Source organism: Sorex araneus, chromosome 3, assembly GCF_027595985.1.
Source record: "Sorex araneus isolate mSorAra2 chromosome 3, mSorAra2.pri, whole genome shotgun sequence".
In the NCBI taxonomy this organism is placed as follows: domain Eukaryota; kingdom Metazoa; phylum Chordata; class Mammalia; order Eulipotyphla; family Soricidae; genus Sorex; species Sorex araneus.
This window is the reverse complement of record NC_073304.1, coordinates 216,543,040-216,562,572: the sequence shown is the minus strand read 5'-3', so window position 1 is coordinate 216,562,572 and position 19,533 is coordinate 216,543,040. Positions and strand designations below refer to the sequence as shown.

Below are 19,533 nucleotides of genomic sequence, written 5' to 3'. Positions count from 1 at the left end.
TGGGCTCCAGGCCAGGTGCTCGGCCAGAGCTCCAGGGGGATAAATTCCAGCCCCGAGGAGCAGAGGAGAAAGGACCACGCAAGGCAAGCAGGGAGGTGGAAGACGACTGAGAAAATGCAGGTTCCAGCTCCCAGGGTCCAACGGTCAGGAGCGTCTGTCTCCTGCGGGCCCCGTCTCCAGGCGCCAGAGCCCAGGGAGTCCCGCCGAGGACCCGCACACTCAGGACACAAAAGCTGGCTTAGCCCCACAGGGTGTGTGGATCTTGGAAACGGGGTCCCCCCACCCGCAGGGCAGGTTCTAAAAATGGACAGAAAGAGGCCAGGAGCAGGCCCAGGGGAGGACACAGACAGCAGAAGGTAGGGTGAGGGGCCAGAGCAAAGCACAGTGGGGAGGGCACTGCCTTGCACCCGGCCAACTGGGCTTCGATCCCCAGCATCCCAGAGGGTCCCCTGAACACCACCAGGAGTGATTCCTGAGCCAGGAATAACCCCTGAACACCACCAGGTGTGGCCTAAAACCCAAGAAAAAAAATCTCAGGGGCACACTGCCCACACCCCATCCTGAAGACCAAGTGGGGCTGCAACTTCAGAAGGTGCTCAGGCCAATGAATGGTTCAGAACTCCAGGCACGCTGGGCTGGGCTGACCTGGGGTTGGCGAGGAAGTGGGACAGTGGCAAAGCACCCCTCACCCCCAGGACACTCCAAGAAACGGCCTGTCCTGGGCAAGCAGGCCCCGGGCGGCTCCGAAGGGCCCACTTGCTGCCCCCTCCCCCTCTCCAGCTTCCTGCCCAGAGATTCCCCCAGTGAAAGAAAAGGGGGTGGAGGATGACAGGGTCCCCTCTGGCCACCTGCTGCCCTGGGGGCCACAGCAAGAGGGTACCCCAGCATCTATTTCACAGGGAGACTGAGTTTGCACGGAGCCGTGGGGTGTCGTAGTAGGGCCCGAGTCAGCTGCTGGAAACATCTGGAGCGTCTACGGGCAAAGAGCCCAGGAGGGCGGGACAGGGGGAGAGGGGTCTCCCCGAGGGGTGCGGCTCCCAACCGACCTCAAGTCCTCAGACCTGACTGCAGCCCCCCTCTCCCCTGCAGATGGGTCCCCAGAGGGACGTCCCCAGACTCCTGAGGCTCGGGTGCAGGCGACTCTCCCTGGCAGCCCCCACACACGGGTGGGTAGAGGGGGCAGGGCCTCTGTGCCCCTAAGCCACCTGCCCGCTGACGTCTGTGGGGCAGGAATGACCAGCTTCCTGTTTGCGGTCTGCTGCCAAGGGGCCCAGCCCCAAGCCCGGCCACCCTGGAGCAACAGCGCCTGGGGGTGGGGGCGGGGGCAATGTCCTTCTCTGGATGGGCCAGTGACAGAGAGCCTGGAGAGGAGGTGGAGCCTGGGTCCCAGCCAAGGGGCAGGACACCCCTCCCCCCCACCCGTGCCTGACCCTGGCTCTTCCCACTGGGCCTTGGTTTCCTCATCTGTTGAGCGGCGCCAAGGCCCGGAGCAAACCAGAGCAGAGAGCGAGCCGGGCAGGTGGTGGAGTCTGGGGTGGCCTGAACACCAGCCCCTTCTCCAGGGGCCGCCTGCTAGCACTCACAGCGTCACACAGCACTCACAGCCTCACACAGCCCCTCAGAGAGGCGCGCAGGCCCAGACACCAGCAGGGGCAGGATGTCTGCCCTGCACGCGGCCGATCCCACGCGGCATCCCATCTGGCCCCGAGTCCTGCCAGAGTGATCCCGAGTGCAGAGCCAGGAGTGAGCCCTGAGCACTGCCAGGTGTAGCCAAAAACAAGAAAAAAAAGAGAAAGAAAAAGAAATGTCAGCAGCGCCCCAGCTGAGTAACTGCCCAAACACCGGTCCTTTGCAGGAAGCTGGCCACAGTGGGGACTCGGGGGCAGGACAGGGAAGGGACCACTCCGACAATGCTAGGGGAAAGTGGTGCCTTTGGGCGAGAACTGGGTGCTGAAAGGAGGTAAAGTGATGCGCATGACACCCTTTCAGGAACAGTGTTGCAACCCACCACAGTGCCTAAAAGGGAAAAAGGAATTTCGTCTGCCAGAGAGGCAGGCTGGGGGCCAAGGGAAACTGAGGGAACTGGTGAAGGGATTGGTGTTGGGATACTGTATGCCTGAAACTCACTCAAAAAGAACTTTGTAACCTGGTGAGCCCTTGCAAACAAACAAACAAACAAACAAACAAACAAACAAAAACTGCCCTGGTGGGGAAAGCTCAAGTTGTGTGTGGAGAGGGTGTGTGTGTGTGTGTGTGTGTGTGTGTGTGTGTGTGTGTGTGTGTGTCTGTGTCTGTGTGTGTGTGTCTGTGTGTGTGTGTGTCTGTGTGTCTGTGTGTGTGTGGGGGGGGGGGGGTTGCTATACAGCTGTACATTCACAAGGACCCGAGTTCCATCCCTGACACTAAGGGCCCCGCCCCAGCACCACAGAGTGGCCCTGGTGGACCCCGGCAGCAGAGCCTCAGGAGGCCCCTGTGAGGGGTCTGTCCAACGCTGGGGCAGATACAGCCCTAGCAGTCATGTGCAGTGCTCTGGGCCCCTCCTCCAAGGCAGAATCGGGCGACACACGCCGCTCCCACGTGGTGCACTTCCCAGTAAAGAAGGTCATCTGGTTTGGAACGAGCAACTCATCGGCCAGCGTCTATTTTTATAATGGCGCCCGCCCACAGCCCCACTCATTTCCTTCTTGCACCGTAACAAGGTTTCTTTATCATCCCCATTTTACAGATGAGGAAACCGAGGCCCAGGAGGGTGGGGGGGTAAGTCAGAATACGGTCCTAAACACGGGTTCACATATCAAACGGAGATCTGGGCTCGACTTCATTCGTAAGTGGAGAAACGCAAGTTAAAATTACAACTAGAGGGACGGAAGCGATAGTCCAGCAGGGAGAGCACTCGCCTTGCACATGGCGACTCAGGTTTCATCCCCTGAACCCTCGAAGGAGGGATCCCTGAGCACAGAGTCAGGAGAAAGCCTGGAGCACTGCCAAAGGTAGCCAAAATAAATACATAAATAAAAACTGTGTGTGGGAAACCCTTAGGCTATGGGTATGTCCCTCCAGGGGCGTGAATGGAACTCCTGATGTCGGTTTGGAGGCAGGTGCTCTAAGCCAGTGTTCTTCAACCTGTCTACAGCCACCGGTCAACACCTGTCCTGCACACTGGTCCACGAAATAGCAGTTCCATAAACCTGGGGGGTGGACCTGTGGTTCCCCACACTGGTCCGTGCGTGGACTGGCTCCAGCACAGCTGGCCAAGTCACAGAGTCTAAATCTTTGCCTCCGTGCGAGATGGTTTGACCTCTGGAGATGGCTCAGTCACTGGTGCCAGTGCAGGAGGATCCAAAGGTGGAGCTCTAACATCACCTTTCACCCACCACTCCTACGGAGTGGAGGGTCCTGTGACAATGACCCCGAATACGGTTCAAATCGCTCTGTGGTTTCTGCGGAGGGAGCCCAGGAGAAGAGCATTTGTCTTGCATGTGTGTGAGTGCCTGGGCTCAAGCCCCAGTACAGAAATAGAATAATATTTCTATTATTATCTGTAACAATAGTAATAGTTTCCAGTGGCAAAAGCGCCAGAGAGAGAGTACATCGATTAGGGCGCTTGCCTTGCATGTGGCAGACCCAGGTTCAATCCCCGGCATGCCATATGGTTCCCTGAGCAATGCCAGGGGTGATTCCTGAGCACTGAGTCAGGAGTAACCCCTGAGCACCATTAGGTGTACACCCTCTGCAAAAAAAAAAAAGAGAGAAAGAAACCTTCCTCGAAAGCAGGAAGCTGAGTGTTCGACCCCACCCTGCACACAGGCACCAAGCACAGTTCCAGGAACTCTCCAGGATCCACTGTGTGCATTCTCCGGAGATGAAAGCGCGGACCAGCACGAGGCCAAAGATACAGAACAGGGTTGGAGCCATGGTCCAGCAGGGAGGTGCCTCCCTAGCACGTGGCCCACCCCAGCACCCCATACAGTCCCCCAAGCCCAGCCAGGAGTGAGCCCTGAGCACTGAGCCAGGAGTAAACTTCAACACTGCCGGTGTGGACGGGGTAAAAAAAAACAAACCCTAACAATGTATAAAACTCTGTGGGCAGGGAGAGAGATCCCGCAGCGTGACCCGCCCGTGCAAGGCCCTGGCCTTGGTCCCCACACAATGTGCCTCTGAGCACCTCTGGGTGCGGCCCCTAGAGAGAAACCAAAGTCCAGGACCCCGGCTGAGTGTGTGAACGCCACAGCCAAAGGTGTGGGCCCCTCTGGCACTTCCCCGGCACCACAACGGGAAAGAAGAGGGAAAGGAGATCCCGGGGGCTCCCGGGCCCGGCCGGGCCCGGCACCCCCCGAGTCAGGACCTGGAGAAGCGTTCCTGACTCTCCGGAAACGCGGCCGCCCAGGAACGCAGGGCAGCTTCACAGAGCCGTGCCTGCGCCCGCTCCTGAGACTGACCCAGGGGGCCTGGAGACAGGGGCGGGTCCGGCGGCCTGGAGGTCTGCATCTGACAGACCCTCATGGTTCTCTCAGATCAAGTCTCCCCGCTCCGCAGTCCCAGCCGAAGCTCCAAAGGCAGCACCAGATCAGGTTCCAGTAACTTCCCCGGCAGCAAGGGGCGCCTGAGATAGCCATCTCCTGAGGTGTGGGTGTCTGGGTCTCGGTGCGTTACCAGCCTCCTCAGACATTACACCTCCACTCACGGGGGGCGGGGGAGGAAGGAAGGCCGGGTGCAATCAGCTGCTTGTGGAATATTCTGGACGCGGTCCAGAAAGGGAAACAGGATGAGTGAACTTGCTCGTTCTGGCCCCTCCCCCAAAGAAAAAAAATCCACAGGTTAGAAGCAGAAAGAGGGGGGGCAGGGCAAGTCATGAGTGTCTGGGGAGGAAGCAATGTGTGTGTGGAGGGAGGAGGGAGTAAAGAACGGAGGGAGGGGAGGGCTGGAGCCATAGCACAGCGGGCAGGGCGTTTGCCTTGCATGCGGCCGCTCAGGGTTCTATCCCTAGCACCCCATATGGTCACCCCCAAGCAGCACCAGGAGTGATTGCTGAGAGCAGAGCCAGGAGTAATACCTGAGCACTGTCGGGTGTGGCCCCCAAAACAAAACAAAATAAATAAAAAAAAAAAGAGTGAAGAGCAAAGCCCTTGCTTGCATGTGGCCGACCCCAGCTTGATCCCTGGCAGAGACCACATACGGCCCTCTCAGTACCGCCAGGACTGACCCCCATGATGTTCAAGCAGAACAATAAGATTTTTTAAATGTTAATTTTTTTTTTCTTTTTGGATCACACCCAGCGATGCACAGGGTTACTCCTGGCTCTGCACTCAGGAATCACTCCTGGTGCTGCTTGGGGGACCATATAGTATGCTGGGAATCGAACCCAGGTCGGCCGCGTGCAAGGCAAACACCCTACCCGCTGTGCTAACACTCCAGCCCCCTAAAATGTTCATCTTTAAAAAAATTTTTTGTTAATTTTACAAAGTGGTGCTCTCACTTTTGACTTGGTATTCAGGGGTCACTCTCACAAATTAGGGGGACCAGAAAGTGCCAGGTATTGAACCTGAAGCTCCTACGTGCAGAGTACGCTCTCGCCCTGACAGCGGTACACAGAATATACACACAGGAAACAGTGCTCAGCGGTAGCTGAGGTTACCACGGCTCCCCACAGCAGCCCACAGGGCCGGTATCACCCACACCGGGAAACACAGGTCTCAAGAGTCTTTTCAGAGCCAGGGATGCGATACAGCGGGTAGAGGGCATGCCCTGCACACAGCCAACACATGCTGGGTTCAATCCCCTGCATCCCATATGGTCCCCTGAGTACTGCCAGGATTCCTGAGTGCAGAGCCAGGTGTGACCCCTGAGCACCACCGGGGGAGACTCCAAAGCCAAAAACAAAAAAGAAAAAGAAAGCAAGAAAGGAAGCAAGAAAGCAAGAAAGCAGAAAGGAATGCCCTGACATGGTCGGGGGGCGGGGGGGGGAAGGTGGGGTGGAGAACCTGTGGTCAGTAAGACCACCCGAGACCGAGGGCCCACAGCGGGCAGCTCGCTGAGCCCTGCCTGTGCCACATAAAGACAGTGGCCCGCCTGGTTCTTCACATGTGAGCCCTGCCAGCCCAGCTGGGAGCACCCCTGCAGCTCCGTGCCAGGAGCTGGTGCAGGGGTCAGCTGCAGCCTCACAGCACACCCGGCCCCACGCGTCCGCAGGCCCCTGCACAGGCTCGATCCTCTGCAGAATGCGGGGCCCCTCTCCACCCTGCTCTCACACACACACACACACACACACACACACACACACACACACACACACACACACACACACAGCCGAAGCTGCGGGGCCCCTCTCCACCCTGCTCTCACACACACACACACACACACACACACACACACACACACACACACACACACAGCCGAAGCTGACCAGGCTGGGGTGCGGCTGGCTGGGGTTTTGACACAGGAAGGAAGGAAGGACAAGCAGAGGAGGGGGTGGAGAGCAGGGAGGTGGAAGTGACGGGGGCGGTGTCAGCTCTGGCTCTGACCTTTGTGCTCACACAATACAGTGTGCCTGCAGAGCACGGGGAGGGGGAGAGAAACCCTAAACAGGGCTTGGGAGTGGGGGTGGGGCAACCTCCCCATCCCCCCACCCCCTACCCTCCACCCCCCTCAGGCCAGCCCTGCCTGGGCCACACACACGCTCCCCAGAGGACAGAAAAGCCAAGGGCATACATTTGGGGCACTCAGAAAACAGGTCTCCAGGAACCCCACGCCTTTGCCTCCCCCTCTGGCGGACCCAGCCAGGAGAACAGGGACCCCAGAATCTGCCTCTTCTGTGCCCAGTGGACAGGCAGCGTGGGCCCTGGCAGCGAGGGCGGAACTTACGTTGCTGATCTGGTCCTGGGTCTTCTTAATTCTCTGGAGTTCCGGGGTGTCTGCCACCACGCTGAAGCCTTTGCCCTTGCTCTTCTCAAACTCCTCCTTGTAGCGCACCTGGAGGTGGGTGAGAGGGGACAGAAATGGGGTCAGCGCCACCTATGGAACCCTGGCCAGCGAGGTCCCCATTGTGGGGCCTCCCCCTGCAGCCAACGCCAAGCAGGAGCCTTGGCTGGAAGCACCAGAGAAGCAGCAGCTGCAACAGTGCCTGGGGGGAGGAGGGGATGGGTCGAGGGAGCAGACACAGTGCCCGGGGTCTTCCAGGACCCTGACATGCTCCTATTCACGGTGCCCGAGACTGAGTGCAGGGAGGCAGAGACCCAGGCCCAAGGTGACAGTGTGGCAGCAAGGGCTTCCACAGCCCCCCAGACACAAGCCCTGGCCTGCCTCACTCAACCCTTCCCCACACCCACCCTGCACGAGCGCTGCTGGAAGAAGGTTCTTTCCAGGGCCCCTAAACACCGCAGCCTTGGACCCAAGGGAGATTTTGTTTGTTTATTTTTAGGCCACACCCAGCAGTGCTCAGGGGTTGCTCCTCGCTTGCACTCAGGAATTACTCCTGGTGGTGCACGGGGAAGCTATGGGATGCCGGGGATTGAACCCGGGTCGGCCGTACAAGGCCAACCCACTATACTATGGCTCCAGCCACCCCGCCCCCACCCCCATCAAGGGATTTTTTATGAACTAGCTGGGTGAGGGCTGTGCCAAAGACAGACAAGACTGGTGTCCAGCCGTATGTCCATCTGCACCCCCCAAAATCCAGTGAGCCTCTACTAGGACCCGGCAGCTTCCCAGAGCCCCTTGAGGCCTCCTTTTTTTTTTTTTCTGAGGCAGAAGAACAAGACAGAGAGACAAGGTGGGAGGCAGACAACTTCGCAGAATGGGGGGTGCAAGTTGTAGGACTGATCCCCCTGACCCCGGCCCTCCATCTTCCATAGAAAATTTGAGTCAAGCTGGACATCAGAAAGGACGAGCTGATGCTGGAAGGAGCTGGACGGGGAAGGCTGAAGAGCAGGGCACAGCCGGAAGGCCCCTGGGGCCCGGAGCTGCTGCACAGCTTCCAGAGACTTCGAGGCACACTTGACAGCCAGCTGTTCCACCCCAACAGCTGCCTGGACTTCCTTCCCGGGGCTGCACTGTCCCGGGGCAGGTCAGCCCGGGACACGAGGCCCAGCACTCGGGAGTTTCCAGAGGCGCGGCTCCCGAGCTGGGAGACATCCGGCCACAGCTGGGGGTGGCCCTGAGCCCACTGCACCTGTCAGACCCTGCTCGGCCCCAGGGGCCCAAGGCCCCGCTGTGTCCAGGGGCTTCTCCTTCTGCACAGAAGCTCCTCGGCCCCTTTGTTCTGACCCAGATTTAACACAAAGGCCGGGAGGCGCTGGATCCCTCAGACCGGAAGTTACTCCAGTGGATACAGATATGACACACCCGCTCACCCCAAAGGCATGGAACTGCACCCCTTCTGCTCTTCCAGGATGTCCTGGGCCATCAGAGCAACCCAGGGCTGGGGGTACCGGCAGTGGGATGGGGGCATCAGGGAAGGCAAAGCATTTGGCACCAGAAAAAATGTAGCCTCAGGAGTGATGGAACTACAGGCAGGGCTTTTGCCTTGCCCGCACTTAACCCAGGTGAGTTTGATCCTCAGTACCCCATACGGTCCCCCAGCACCACCAGGAGTAATTCTTGATGCAGACCCAGGAGTAACCCTAACAGGAAGGCATGGTCCAAAAGCAAAATACAAATAAATAAATAAAGAGAGAAGTAGCCCCATAGCAACCCCAAATCCAAGGCCTCTGAGGTCTTGGTTTTCCCATGGGGCTTTCACAGGAATCTGTTGACATAATAGGAAGGGGCTTCCCTACGCCAACAGCAGCTCAAGTCAGAAGGAGCAGAACACTCACGGGCTCCTTCTCCCTAAGTGGTCTGGGGTCAAAGGTCCCCCAGCCTCCTGCTCCCCGGCAAGAGGATCAATCAATCTGAGGATCAATCCAGACGGCTGCTGGCCCCAGCCTGGGCCTAAGGGAAGCTGCAAATCCCCGGTGGGGAGCAGAGCGGAGACGATAAGGGTGAGTGTGAAAGTGCTTTGTCAACACACAAGTGCTGCCAGCCCCACGCCCTCCTCCACTTCCTGGCCTGGCAAGGGTCAGGCCCCCCCATGCCGGAGAATCGCCATGGCGACGGGGCAGTGACACCAGCTGGTTCCCAAGCACAGGCAGGAAAGAGCCTGCTCGGTGGGCCCCTGAACCAGGCAGGGATCCCCCCTCTCTGGGTCTCCGCCGAGGAACTAAGAGCCTCTGAGGAGGACTGAGTCTAAGCCCCGCTCATCCCGGGTCCCTGAGGAACGTCTAAGTGCCCTGGTTGTGGAGAATCAAGGTGCAGAAAGTTCCTGAAAGGCTGGAGTGGTGAGCAGGTGGCAGAGGCGTGAGCCCCAGGGTGGGCAGGGCCCTTCGGCTCCCCTGGAAACCAAGGTCACTTAGGGTCACTCTGGAACCACCGCGCCCGGGCCAAGCCCTCCTGCCCAGAGCACCATCACCCAGGAAACCACTTCAGGGTGGGGGGCTGCCGGGGGTCCTCCCAAGCTGTGCCACACATCACCCGCCCCAGCACACAGCAGGTACGTGCTTGGGGAGGATGCGTGGGACATGAATGGAGGATAGACACAATCTCCAAGCAGCCTAGTTTGTTTGGAAAATGACTGCCCTGCTGAATCTTAGGAAAAGCTAAAATCAGGACTTCAAAATAGTGTTTTTATGATTTGTTTTGTTTGGGGGCCACATCCAGCAGTACTCAGGGCTCACTCCTGGCGGTCCCGGGAACGGTGTGCAGACCCAAGCACCAAAGCGAGGTGGATCAGGTACAAGGCAAACACCTAATCCTGTCTTGTCCTATCTCTTGCCCCCGCCCTCCACTGTTTTTGTTCATTTGTTTTTAGGCCACATCTGGCAATGCCCAGGGGTTACTCTTGGCTCAGCACTCAGGAATTACTCCTGACAGTGTTCAGCGGACCATATAACATGCCAGGGATTGAACCTGGGTTGGCCATGTGCTAGGCAAGTGCCCTCCTCACTGTACTGTCTCTCCAGTGTTTTTACTGATCAGAAATATTTCTACATATTTTTAACTTAGTATGTGCCCACCACAAGCTGGGCCCACATACTCTGTAAATCACCCCCTTTCGAGGGGGTGGGCAATGGAGGATATGGGCTGGAGGCCACACCTAGAGGCCCCAGGCTCTAAGCTGGGCCAGGGACTGAAGCAGGCGTGGCTGCGTGTAAGCCTTCTATTATCTCTCTGGGCCCAGTAACGCAACACCCCCTCTGAACAAAAGAGAAATCCCCTTTCAAATCAGAAAATCGGAGACACGCAGATGCAGAGGAGAGCAAATGGAAAAGGGCAGTGCTGGAGCAACTGTCCAAAGGGCACTGTGTGGCCGGAGGCCAGGCTCAGGGCTGAGACACGCTTCACACGGGGGAGCCCCAGACTGGAGCCCTGGCAGGGTTCCCAGCACCACCAGGAGGGGTACCCCAGAACCTCACCCAACCTGTCCCTAAGCACCATTTCTGGTGGTGGCCCAAAACAAAAGATAAGGAGGAAACAAGAGTCCCTGCAGCCGTCCCCAGATTCCCCATGCCCAGCTGGGAGGGGAGGAGGTGTGTGGGGGGGGAGAGCGTGGGGGGTTGGCCTTCTTCTTCCCAAGAGGCCATACACTGCTCAGGCACTGCCTCCACACCAGAGAATGTTCTGGATAAGCATTCTCACACCCGCCAGAGAGAGGTCCCGCATCAGACAGACCCAGTCACCTGCCCGGGGTCACGAGGCCAGTAGCTGTGGATTCCTCCCCAGCTGGTCATAGGGCCTCTGAGAAGGGTGGTACCCACCCACAGGCACTTTCCACTGGGGCTGGATGGGAAACGAAGAGGCCAGGGGGTGGCTCACATGACGGGAACGCGTGCTTCACACACGCCAAGCCCCACGTTGGATCCCTGCACTGCACAGGCCCTTGAACACGGCTGGGGGCGCCCTGGTGACCCGCAGCTACTACTGGGTCCAAAGCAGCTCTGGACCGTCCACTCCAGCATTGAACAGGCCGGCCCAGTGGCTTTTGTCAGGAAGTGACCATGGGCCCCCCAGGACTGCTCGGGAGGACCCGCCCCCAGAGGAGAATCCCCCTCCTCACAACTGCAGCTGGCCACAGCTTCTGGGTGCTGGGGTGGGCACGAGGGGCGGCTGCCGGATCAGAGCCTCAGCGGGGCAGGGTCATTTCTGGTCAGCTCTGGGGTGGCCAGCATGCAGGAAGGACTCTGGGAACCAACAGGGCACTGGGAAAACCAGCCGGAAATAGCTCTAGTAGCTTCTTGGAGAGAGAGACAGAGAGACACAGAGAGAATGAAACAGAGAGAGGGAAGAGACAGAGAGGCAGAGAGAGACAAAGAAACAGAGAGACAGAGACAGAGAGGCAGAAACACACGAGAGAGAGAAAGAGAGACAGAGAGAGGAAGAGACAGAGTGCAGCGAGTGAGAGAGAGAGGGAGAGAGAGAGAGAGGAAGAGAAGGGGGAGAGAGAGAAAAAAAACAAGGAGAGAGAAGAGAGAGAGATGGGAGAGAGAAAGAGAGCAAGAGAGAGCAAGAGAGAGCAAGAGAGTGAGAGCGAGAGTAAGAGAGAAAGAGAGAGGTGGGGGAGAGGGAGAGACAGAGACAGAGACAGAGAGAGAAGGGCCAAGGCAGCCGGGGGCCTGGAGAGCTCGGATGAGACAGCTGAGAGCCCGGGAAGCAGCGGGCAGCCTCCACTTCCCCTCCACAGCCACCGCCAAGCCAGCAGCCCTGCCCCCCACGGCCACAGGAACCAAAACCTGTCCTGGGGGTGGCGAGGCCAGGCGGCCTTTGGGCCCTTCCTACCTCAGAGCACAGCCCAGTCCGGAAAGAGTGAGGCAGCGGCCGGCCCAGCCCATCTGGCCCCAATGACGCAGCACCCCCAGCTTCTGCCCACCCCACCCCCTGCCTGGCTGCAGAGCAGAGCCCCAGTGTCCACGGCAGAAATGGGGCACCGGTGACTCTCCATACCCGTCCCCCTCGTGCCCCCACCCGGCCTCATCAGCACGGAGAGAGGGCTCCGCAGGCCGGGCCACACCCTGCAGGGCAGGAGCCACCTCCCAAAGCCACCCGTGTGACTCCAAGAACAGTCGTGCTCGCCCAAAGCACCCGGGGGTCAAAATGCAGATTCCAGGACCCCACCTGTCACTGCCAGCCAGAGCCTGGGAACCTGCTTCCCAACTGCCCGCGCCCTCGTGGCGGCTGGTCTGTCGTTCTGTATATTGAGACTCGGTCACTGTGCCCTGGGCACACGGCGTGGCCTCGACCTCAGTGTGTCACGGGCACAGGGGCACAGGCAGAGCCCCCCCGGCTCCTCAGGGCTGTGAGGAAGGAAGACATCACCCGGGAGAGGCGTGACACTGGGGAGGGGGCGGAGGACACGGCCCTCCCGAGCAGAACTGTGCCCTGCACCCGTCCAGCTGCTCCCGAAGGACAGGACAGGGCGGGGTGGGTGCGGCCGCCCCAGACTCCGCTTCTCAGGCTCAGGTTCCGGGGCACAAAGAGCGCAGCTGAGCTTTTGTGGAACAACAAAGGCCACGGGAAGCAGCCAGGTTTGAATTTCTCCTCCTGGGAGTTGGGGTGTGTGCGTGTCCACTGGCCCGTCTGATACACACCACCCACACACACCCCTCAGCTCCGGGAACGCTGGTCTCTGGCTACAGCCACTCTGATGTGTCCTGCACTCAGGAACCGCTGCCCTCACCCAGCTGCCTCGGGCCACGGCAGTCACCTAAACACTCACACAAGCACGTGCGCACGCACATCAGGCCCTGTCACATAAACACACGTGAGCCATACACTACATATCATGGCCTGTTCAACACACACACTCACACAAATCAAGGTTGGTCACCCAAACACACACACACCAGGGTTTCTTACACACGTGGGGGAGGGGCAAGGGGATGAGGGGAGAAGGGCATGCACACACACACACACACACACACACACACACACATACACACACCATACACATACCCACACTCCAGGGCCTCACACACATATCACACACCTATCTCACTCACACACTCACATACACACACACACACACACACACACACACCATACACATACCCACACTCCAGGGCCTCACACACATATCACACACCTATCTCACTCACACACTCACATACACACACACACACACACACACACACACACAGAATGGCCCTACTGTGGGGCTGTCCCAGCCTGTCCTCTCCCCAGCTGGGCCTCCAGGCCCTCCTGGGCTGGTGCAAGTCAGACACCACTGGCAGAGGGGAGCTGCTCCTCAGACCCATGTTCCCCTCTGGGTCCCCACCACCGGGAACACGGGCTTGAGTCTCACTCAGTGCAGTGAAGACAGAATTCAAACCCACTGCCCAGCACCCTCCGTCTGTCTCCCTCCTCAAATACTCCCATCCGGCCAAGAGAAGGCAAGACACCAAAGGCGCGGGCTGGGCTAGAGAGAGCACAGGGGTGAGGCGCTGCCGTGGGCACAGGCACGCCCGGCCCATTCCTGGAAACGCATCTGGGCCTCTGAACACCACCAGATCCCTGAGCAGAACTGGGAGTAAGCCCGGAGCACTGAAACTAAAACGAAAAAAATGTTCTAAGCCGACAGACAGTACAGCAGGGAGGCACTTGCCTTGCAGGAGTGACCCCTGAGCACAGAGCCAGGAGTACGCCCTGAGCACTGCTGGGTGTGGCCCCAAAACAAACAAACAAAAGCTCTTCCCCGGGGCACAGAGAGGGTAAATAGGATAGGACGCAGCTGTGTATACAGGGGGCCCAGGTTCCTTCCCTGGCCCAACACAGTCCCCCAGCACTGCCAGGAGTGGCTCCCAAGCACCCAGTCAGGGATAAGCCCCAGGCGCGAGGTGTGGCCCTCATTTTTGTTTTGGCACACGCCCAGGGTGCTCAGGACTTACTCCCGGCTGTGCTCAGCGATCAAACCCAGGTCAGACACAAGCACGGCAAGTGCCTTACCCATATACAATCTCTCCACCTGTTTCCCCCACACCCCAGCTTTTTAAAATATGTGATGTTCTCCCCAGCATAAGGAGCTCCCCTACATTTATGATGGAGACGGGAAGTTCTCCACACGGCGTTGGATGGGGAAAACTCTCTGGATGGAAGAGGGAACCAGAATCCCCACCTCTACTCCCTCCTCCGTCAAGTGTCCCAGGAGCTGGACACTAGCTTCAAGCCAGTGATGGGGAATAGCAAAGGCCACCTGGACGCTCATCACAACACTACAGACCACACAGCACGCAGACGGGCCATGGCAGCAGAGCAGCATGTCCATCTAGTGGACACTGAGCCTCAGCATGTACAGGCCTCATGTGGCCCACGGGCTAGAGGTTCTCTATGTGCAGTTTAACACGGTCACGAGCTCAATTACCACTGGAAGTCTGAGCCTCAGTTTCCTCATCTGTACAACAGGAACTGCAGCTCCTTCCTGGCTGATTGGCAAGTCTGGGCAGACCACTGGGCCACTAGGACCGGCCGGGGACAGCCACCACTGGTCACAGGAGCCCCCACTGCAGGGACCAGAGGAAGGAGGAAGATCCCCTCTGAGGCCCAGGTGCCCCTGGGTTATATGGTCTCCATCGAAGGAGTCTTTGTCCTAACCCACCTCACTGTGCAGCCCAGGCTTGACCCTAAGAGGGTTCCTGGGGGGATGTGGGGTCAGAGAGCATAACCCAGAGCCGCTCAGGCAGACTCCGTGCCACCCCCCCCAACAGTTGCTGGCTGGGGGCTGAGCAACAGGCCCCAGAGACAAAAACAGTATATGCTCTGGGCAAGGAGGCACCTTGGGGGGCTGGAGCGATAGCACAGCGGGTAGACCTGGGTTCAATTCCCAGCATCCCATATACTCCCCTGAGCACTGCCAGGAGTAATTCCTGAGTGCAAATCCAGGAGTAAGCCCTGTGCATCCCCGGGTGTGACCCCAAAAAGGAAAAAAAAAAAAGAAGAAGAAGAAGAAGAAGAAGGTGACATCTTGGGACAGGGCCACTGCCGGGCTGCTGGGCACCTGGGGCTGACATGGGACTCCAATTCCCACCTCTAGTTGGGGGCATCATGGTCATGGGGCGGGGGGGGCGGGGGGGGGCAGTTTCCAGGGAAGGGTGCTTAGGGGAACACCCACGAAGTTTCCCTGAGCAAAATCAGTCCCGCCCACCCAGGTAGGAAGTGGGAGCTGGCTCACCCCCCTCTCCCTGTAAGGTCGGGAAATGAGGTAACTGGGCGCGGGGCGGGGGCGGGGCGACTCGCAGAGCAACCGCAAGGGAAGGAGCCAGGCCCTATCTGGCGCCCAGCCCCGCCTCCCTCCGGCCCCGCCTCCCTCCGGCCGCCCTCACCTGACTCTGGAGCTCGCTCTGCTGCTTGAGGCGCAGGTTCTCCGGGGTGTCGGCCACCATGGTGAAGGACTGCTTGGGGTAGTGTCTGCAGGAGAGAGAACAGGGGTCACGCTGGGGGGCACGTCCAGCTCCCTCAGACAGCTTCCTCTTCCCCCCCCCAGGATCACAGACATGGGCCGCCAGGGAGACCACGGCAAGGCCAACGCAGGCCCCGGGGACCCTCTGGGGACTCCCGATGCCCCTTACTGGAGTTGACCACACAGGGAGGCTGGGGGCCCCACCAGCTGGGGGGAAGACGGGCAGGGTCAGGACACATCAGAGCAAAAGCCGGGAGCGGGAGGTCAGCCCTGGTGAGGGAGAGCAAGGAGGGACAGGCACGAGAGATGAAAAGGGGAGGGAGGGCTAAGAGAGACAGTACAGAGGGCAGGGGGCTTCCTTGCACTCAGCTGACCCAGGCAGGTACCCTCCCAAGCTCCTCAAAAGGTCCCCCCCACCCCCCCACCATCACACCGGGAATGATCCCAGAGCTCAGCCCAGAAGGAAGCCCAGAGCACCCGCAGGGTGTGGCTCCAAACTAAACCAACAAAACAAAACTGGGGAGAGAGAAGTGCATGTCCCAGGGGCTTCCTGGAGGAGGTGAGGTGAGTGAAAGGAATGTGCTCTTTCAAACCTTCACAATTTAGCTGGAGGGAACAGCAGGCGGGACAATGACCTGGAGGTCGGAAAGGAGGCAGCAAGCTGGTGGTGGCCCAGGAGAGATAATAAGGTGCTCTGTGCTCCTTGTCCATGCCAGAGTCCAAATAAACTCTCATTTTTTTTTTCTTTTTGGGTCACACCCAGCAATGCTCAGGGGTTACTCCTGGCTCTGCACTCAGGAATTACTCCTGGCAGTGCTTGGAGGACCATAGGGGATGCCAGGGATCAAACCTGGGTCGGCCATGTGCAAGGCAAATGCCCTCTCCACTGTGCTCTCGCTCTGGCCACCAAGAGCCCATTGTCTCCCGGTGGCAGAGGTGGGGGACTGAGGTTCAGGGCAGGTCAACAAGGAAGAATCCCAGACCCTCCCCAAGGCCAGCGTCCAGGAGTGACCCTGCAGTGTCCAGCCCCAGGAAAGAAGGGCAGCTGGCAACTAATCAGCCAGAGGAGGAGACCGGGCACTCGGCTGACCATGAGTGCTGGACTTCTCTGACTGAGGATGTGGCTCGGCTGGAGGGCACCAGCCTTGCGCGTGCGAGGCCCTGGGTTCAAACCCCAACGAGGCAGATTCATCACATCATTCCTCTGAGCTCACTCTCTCACCACTGCAAGAGGAGAGTGAGTGAGTGTGTGTGCGTGTGTGCATGTGTGCATGTGTGTGGTGTGTGTGGGGGGGTGTGCTTTGTTACACGCTGCATCCCAAGCTCCAATGGCTGATGTTCCATGTTCCACTGACAACTGCTGCCTAAGCCCCCTCCCCCCAAAACCAGCCTGTGGTCTGTGCGCTTGTTGCAAGGTCTGGGGGCGTTTCCTCCTAAAGCGGCCTGAGGTCAGGCGGGCACTGTGCCTTGACCAGGCTCATCTTCCAAGCCCACACACCCTGGGGCTGGGCACGAGCTGCCCTCCCACCTCTGGGCATCTTCCCACCCTGGGTGCTAGCCAGCCGCCACCCTGAGTCAGCCACATGTGAGCCCACGACTTCCGTCTGGCCTCCACTGTGCAGGCAGAAGTGGGGGGTGTCCTCCCCCCGACAAGGGGCACTGAGCCAGGCCCTGCTATGGGCCAATGGGGTGGAGGGGTGGGGGAAGGACAGCCCTGGGAAAATCCTCTTTCCTGGGGGCCAAGACTCACTGTCCAGGGTCTGGGTGACTCCAACTGCACCCCACCTCAAAGGCAGCCCCACCCCCACCCCATCCTGCCTCCTACATGGGCCCAGACCCCCAATTTTCTCCCTTCCTTGGCCAAGGGAGGGAAGCGGATGAAGAGCAAGCACAGGTGCCTGCCGCTGACAACAGACACAGCCTGTGAGAGCCCCGTGGGGTGCCGGCTGTGGTTGGGGGGAGGGGAGGTGGCGGCGGTGGGGCCAGCCAGGCCACCCACAGCTGTAAGGCCAGTTCCAAAGGCCTGAGCGGTGTCAGGGAGGGAACAGCCCTCCGAGGAGCCTGTTCCCACAGACCAGAAAGAGACCAGCAAGAGAGACCCAAGTCAGTCCCAGCAGGACTGGCAGGCACTGAGGCTGAGGAGGGGGACCTGCAAGATGTGCCCCCCCCACACACACACAGATGCCCTTCTGAAGGCCGTGTAGGTGGGGAAAAGCCTGGGGTGGTTTTTTTCCCCAGTTTGTGGGCCACACCCAGCCGTGCTCAGGAGCTATTCCCAGCAAGCTGCTGGGGACGTGTGCCAGGCTGTTGCCTGCAGGCCCAGGGGTGCAGCAGCAGAGCCTTGGGCACGAGAGGGTGAGGGATCCTGGGGTGGGGGAGGGCAGCACTGGATGCACAGATGTGCTCGGGAGCACGCGCCAACACGGGATGCCTCATCGGCCAGTCTGCAAATCTGGAGATCCCGTCTGGGCCAAGGGCAGCAGCCGGGCCCGACACACGACTGTCCATGCCGCCAATCCAGGGCTCTTGCACACATACCCTGTGAAGGCCCCGACCACATGTGCATACCACACCTTCTCTCTGCTGCCAGAAACATCCCAGGGGACCCACCCCCAACCTCACCCCGACAGCATCTTTGGGCTTGGCTGGTACACATCTCATCCTTCTTTTGTTTGGGGGCCACGCCCAATGATGCTCAGGGTTTACTCCTGGCTCTGTGCTCAGGGTCACTCCTAGAGGGTCTCAGGGAACTATATGGGCTTCTAGGGATCAAACCCAGGTCAGCCACGTGCAAGACAGGTGCGTTCCCCATTGAACTATATCTCTCTAGCCCCATCCTCCCTTAAGACTTCTCATTTCTTCCAGAACTCAGCCCCTGCCCGCCCCCAGCCAGAACACGAACTCCATCCAAAGGCCAAGGGGGTGCTGCCTGGATCATGAGGGACTTGATCTGCGGACTCAAGTCCAGCTTCAGATGACTGGATTCATCAGGACCTGGGAGTTACCCTCTCTCAGTCACCTGCCCCCCTCGCTCCTGAGCCCCAAGCCCTGGCCACAGGCAGCAGGTGACACACAGAAGCAGTGGCAACCGCTATATTCCTCCCACTGGGTCAGCCCTATCCCCTCCCCGCAGCCCCCAGCCCTGGAAGAGCCGCCTGCCTCTCCCTCTCCCCGTCCCCAGCTCACTGCGCTTCGGGTTCCCATGGCAACCGCATCCTCAGCTCCAGGCAGGAGCTGCAGCCTGTGAGGGAAGTCTGTGGGGGTGGGGAAGAGCCAGGGCAGCAGGAGTGTCCTCAACTGCAGAGGAACCCCGAGGACACGCCCAGGCCCCTTGGGGAGGTGGGGGGGCTCGGGCTTGACTTCAGCAGGGTGGGGACAGGGAGGTCGGGGCATGCCCCTCCCCCACTGTCTTGCTGGAAACAATTGGTGGGAAGCCGAGCTGGGCCCTCTCTGCCCCCACGCTGCCACCACCCGCCCCTCTGGCACGTGAGAACACCAGGGTGGGTGTGAGACCCATTGAGGGGGGCCCCACAACTCCTTCCTTGCCACTGGGCCTTAGGGTGGGGGTGGGGAGGGCAGGATGGGGGAAACCAGCCGTCCCAAGCCCGCCCTGAACTGGGTCCCCAGCACAGCACTTTCTTTGTCCCTCCCGTGGCCCTGGTTAATCATTCCACAGGGTGGGCCCCAGGGCCAGCCCCTCCCCTCACCCACAGCAGGATCTGGACAGGGGAGGAGGGGAGCGTGCGCAGGAAGGGCGGGAGTCTGGGGAAGGGGACAAGGACAGGGACGGGCAGGGGGAGGGCAATCAGGCAGCTGCTGGCAGCTCCAGAGGACAGACAAAGCCACCACCCGAGACCAGTGTCCCTGCACACGCACGCTGAAATGTGCCACAGGCCCAGGGAAGCAGAAGAGGCACTGTCTGTCTCACTGCGTCCCCAGAACCGATAACCCTGAGGCTCAAGCACAGGGTCAAGGACAGCCGCGTCCAGTGCTCAGATGGGCCGCCCCCGCCACGGGCCTCGGGGAGGGGCACTGGCAGGCTGGCGGGGAGCTCATCTGTCCTTCAAACCTATGCCAAGGTGGGGGGTCCACTGTGAGCCTCCTGCAGGGCC

At 59.7% G+C, this 19,533-nt stretch overlaps 1 protein-coding gene across 1 annotated transcript in view; it reads right to left on the bottom strand.

The window, feature by feature from the left end:
- The window catches only part of LASP1 (LIM and SH3 protein 1), a 34,854-nt gene that overhangs the window by 5,855 nt on the left and 9,466 nt on the right, over positions 1-19,533 (bottom strand). Inside the window, exons 3-4 of the mRNA XM_004608721.2 lie at positions 15,345-15,429; positions 6,862-6,969 (exon numbers count right to left, since the gene is read on the bottom strand). Of these exons, the coding sequence (XP_004608778.1) occupies positions 6,862-6,969; positions 15,345-15,429 (193 nt within the window). The remainder of the gene's footprint in view (positions 1-6,861; positions 6,970-15,344; positions 15,430-19,533) is intronic.